Source organism: Nestor notabilis, unplaced genomic scaffold, assembly GCF_000696875.1.
Source record: "Nestor notabilis isolate BGI_N333 unplaced genomic scaffold, ASM69687v1 scaffold4523, whole genome shotgun sequence".
NCBI lineage: Eukaryota > Metazoa > Chordata > Aves > Psittaciformes > Psittacidae > Nestor > Nestor notabilis.
In genome coordinates, this window is record NW_009921361.1 from 47,539 (window position 1) to 51,292 (window position 3,754).

Consider the following 3,754-nt stretch of genomic DNA (forward strand, 5'->3'; position numbering starts at 1 on the left):
AGCTCTCCCCAAGCACCTTTGTAGCTGTGTTGGAAGACTCTTATGAGTATTTGTTTTCCATAAGTTTTCCATCAAGTTATTAACCCATGTTCCAAAGAGTTAATGACAGGAATTTACTTTTTTCTGTCACTCTTTTTGATAACTACTTGGAGAGTTCCATCTGAACTCTTGTCTTGTTGACAATGCATGGCAGCTTTTGTAGGGTTTCTGATGAGCTGCACACTGGTTTTCTAGCATCTGTGTTATTCTAGGGAAAAAAATGTGGTTGCAATTTATCTGTTCTCATCCATTTGGTGTGTTTGTGCATTCTGGTTCCATTCTGTAGCTGTGAGCAGTGTTGAACAAGGAGATTCTGACTAGCAGAAATGTGAAAGCCCTATGACGATGAGAGTAGAAAGAAGACCTTGGAAATAACTTGCTTTCACTGTAATCAGCTGCAAGCTTTGAAATGGAAATAAACCTTTATTTTCTGATACACTCAGGAATGAGCACTAGCATCTGTTGCTTACTGCATTGACTGAACAGCAGAGTCTGTACTATTTGGATGAAAGTTTGTCATTAAAATTGAGATATCTTGAATAAAGTAGTAGAACAAAGCTGCAATGCTTTTGTTTCCCTAGAACTGACAGAAGAGGAGGAGAGAAAGGATGAAAGTTGCACACTTGACAACTTGCACAAAAAGCGGAGCCTTCTTGCAGCGTATTGCAAGTTAATAGTGTACAATGTGGTAGAGATGACTGCAGCTGCTGAGATCTACAAGTATTATGTGAAGGTAATGTTTCAGATGAGGTTGCTTTACTTATCAGTGCATTTTAGTTTTTCAAAGTGATTCCAGTGTTTGTGAAAGATGTGGCGTTAATAGTCTTACGGCTGAGAATCCTTGTGTAATCACAAAACAGTTATGAAATCAACCAAGAGCAGGACAAATCTCTCTCCTTTGCTCTGCAAAGGTACCTCACTGCAGGCAAAGTCACTGAAAATTGAGTAGAGGGTATGTCTGTCTGCACATCTGCTCCTCAGCTTCTCCAGAGAGGCCACTGCAGAGGAGCAGTTTATGTCTAGGAGAGTATTTTAACTATAGAGATTTCCACACTGAAGCAGTCAGCTTCACACAGTTCACCCAGTCCATACGCAGATAGCCTAGGTTTCACATGAAGTGCTGGTGTTTAGACAACTGATAGAGCTTCAGCCACTCTGAAGTGGGTTTCAGGAGGGCCAAGTAGAGCACAGATGGATAGTTTCCTTCAGTCAACTAATAGGACTTTGGAAATACCTGAATACGGATCCTATTCTTCAGTGGGCCCAAGGCAAGCACTGGTTAAATACAGAAAACACTCTATTTCTCTCCTGAGGAGGCTTTGTTCTTTTGTTATAATAAATACTTTACAATTTCAGTGTAACTTTAATCCTCACATTATCTTAAAGGAGCATATAATTGCTTTACATATGACATAATAGAAAAAGTCCAGTTTTCATCTTTTAGCTTGGGTGTTCTGATATTGGGAGTGTTCCGTGAACTTCTGTCACAGCAACACAGTCGTGTTTTGTGTACTCCCAGTGCTAAAGAAGGGGAATGATAATTTCATTTATTCTGTTGCTGTTAATAGACCTACAATGATTTTGGAGACATAATTAAAGAAACTTTAAGCAAGACGAGACACAGTAACAAAATTCAGAGTGCCAAGACACTGATTCTCTGTCTGCAGCAGGTAAGGTTAAGATTAAAGCTAGGGGCTCTTAATGACAGCTGTACTCATGCTGGATTTTTTTACTTACCTTGCCATAATTATTCAAATTCATTAAAAAACCCCTCAAACTAGTGGAAGAAATAGTTTTCCTTGCCTGTACTTTCTATGTATATGTTGGTTTTGCATCAAAACTCCTTTCAAATCATTACATCTGTTTTAAAATGTAATTTTGTGCACAATTTTTTTGGTCTTGGTTTTAACCTTCAAATGGTGTGTTAGGACTGATGTGCAGTTATGAAGCGTTTCCTGGGATATGGTGCGTATCTCTTAACAAACGTTAAGGATATTTTACAGTATACAGTAAAATACAGTATAGTCTGTATTTTACAGACGAACTCAATTCCTACTCAGTTTGAGGAACCACAAATGTATCTGTGGCTGGCCAGCTCTGATCTCCCCATATCTGCAGGATTTTTTCCTGGAAGAAAGTGGGTTGCGGCTCTTCTGAAGGGTCTCAGTTGCTGGGGCTTGCAGCTGCTGACTGATGGGGCCAGCTAGCTATTTTAGCAGCTGCTTTTGCCAGCTCTGCCCATGACCAGAGCTGCTTCTAGCCTGGAGTCGTGCTGTAAGCCACAGAGCAGGCTCCTCGCAGGAGGCATTGACACATGAGCTTTGCTCATTTCACACACATTGCCAGGGGTTTAGATCTGTCAACTAGCCCCTGAAATCTGATCTTAGATGAGGCTAAGCAGCATTTGGCTACATATATTCTGCTGACATAGTCAGGACTTTGTGTTTAGGTATCATGTAGACAACAGGCCCTTTTTGGCCTTTGCTTGACCTTGAAACTTAACAGATTGAAGAGAACAAGCTACCTCCCCATGTTCTGTTAGGAAAAAAAACCCCAAAATACAGTTAATTGGGCTTGAAACATGCTTTTGACCCAGTCTCACTCTAAAGAAATTGGACTATGCTGCTGCCAAACTTGATGCTTTATATTTGCATTCTGATATTCCAAAAGCTTCCTGGGCAAATTAGGTCTCTGGGGCTTGATTCAGAAGCCCCAGCAGGAGATGGGGTCAGTGGAGCCATCATCTTCAGGAGCTGGTTCTCTGTCTACGCACAGTATTTTTTAGTTTTCATTTTTGATTTATGCCTCTTAGCACAACAGTGTCATTTGGGTTAGTTCCTTCTTGTTCCAGTTGTGTACTTCTAAAGCACATGACTTACCTGCTCTTTTGTAAGGCTTCTGTCTGTGGAAGCCAGCTGTTGCTTGCTGTGTGTGTCTCTGTCCTCAGAGTGCTTTGTTTGCCTGTAGGATTACATGTGGTTGCTTATCTGAGACTTCTTTTGCAGATGTTTCAGGCACATGCAGAAAGCCATGACAGCAGTGGTGGTGTGGACTTCTCCTCTGCTTCCTTCACAAACATGAAAGAACTTGCTCGACGCTTTTCACTAACGTTTGGCTGGGACCAAGTAAAATCTAGAGAATCTGTAGCCATGATACACAAGTATGTGCCATGTAACATCACTTTGTCCATTGTCATTGCTTTGTTCGTTGTCTGTTTGTCTGTTTTATTACTTTGTTTTTCTTTTTCCCTTTCTTTTTTTTTTTATTCCAATAGGGAAGGGATTGAATTTGCTTTTCAAGGAGCTAATGGAGTAGATGGAAAATGCTTGCCTCCTAACTTGAGCTTTCTGTTAATCATCAGTGAATTTTCCAACAAGCTGCTAAAGCCAGACAAAAGACTAGTGTAAGTTAAGTTCTTGTACATTGTCATACACAGTTTCTGTTTTGTGTATCCCTGTACATGGGACACTTGACCTTCAGTGTTGCAGAAGTTGTTCAAGGGCTTTTCAGAGAACCTTTGAAATCAATCTGCCCCTGAGGCTGTTAGTTTGAGACACTTGTTGAGTTTTGCAGTAGCAGTTATTTCAGATTGTGCATGCAGTATGCATTCTAGATAATTTCTAGATGTAATTGTGGCCACATACGGCAATTCTTCTATAGGAAAGACAATGTTAATTTGGTGGAAGAGATTTGCAACTTGACTGGCTAGTGGAGT

The 3,754-nt window shown here is 40.5% G+C and overlaps 1 protein-coding gene across 1 annotated transcript in view; it reads left to right on the forward strand.

Moving 5' to 3' along the window:
* LOC104403074 (cohesin subunit SA-2-like) overlaps positions 1 to 3,754 on the forward strand; it is a 57,332-nt gene that overhangs the window by 46,821 nt on the left and 6,757 nt on the right. Inside the window, exons 25-28 of the mRNA XM_010011108.1 lie at positions 621 to 772; positions 1,608 to 1,709; positions 3,045 to 3,199; positions 3,314 to 3,442. Of these exons, the coding sequence (XP_010009410.1) occupies positions 621 to 772; positions 1,608 to 1,709; positions 3,045 to 3,199; positions 3,314 to 3,442 (538 nt within the window). The remainder of the gene's footprint in view (positions 1 to 620; positions 773 to 1,607; positions 1,710 to 3,044; positions 3,200 to 3,313; positions 3,443 to 3,754) is intronic.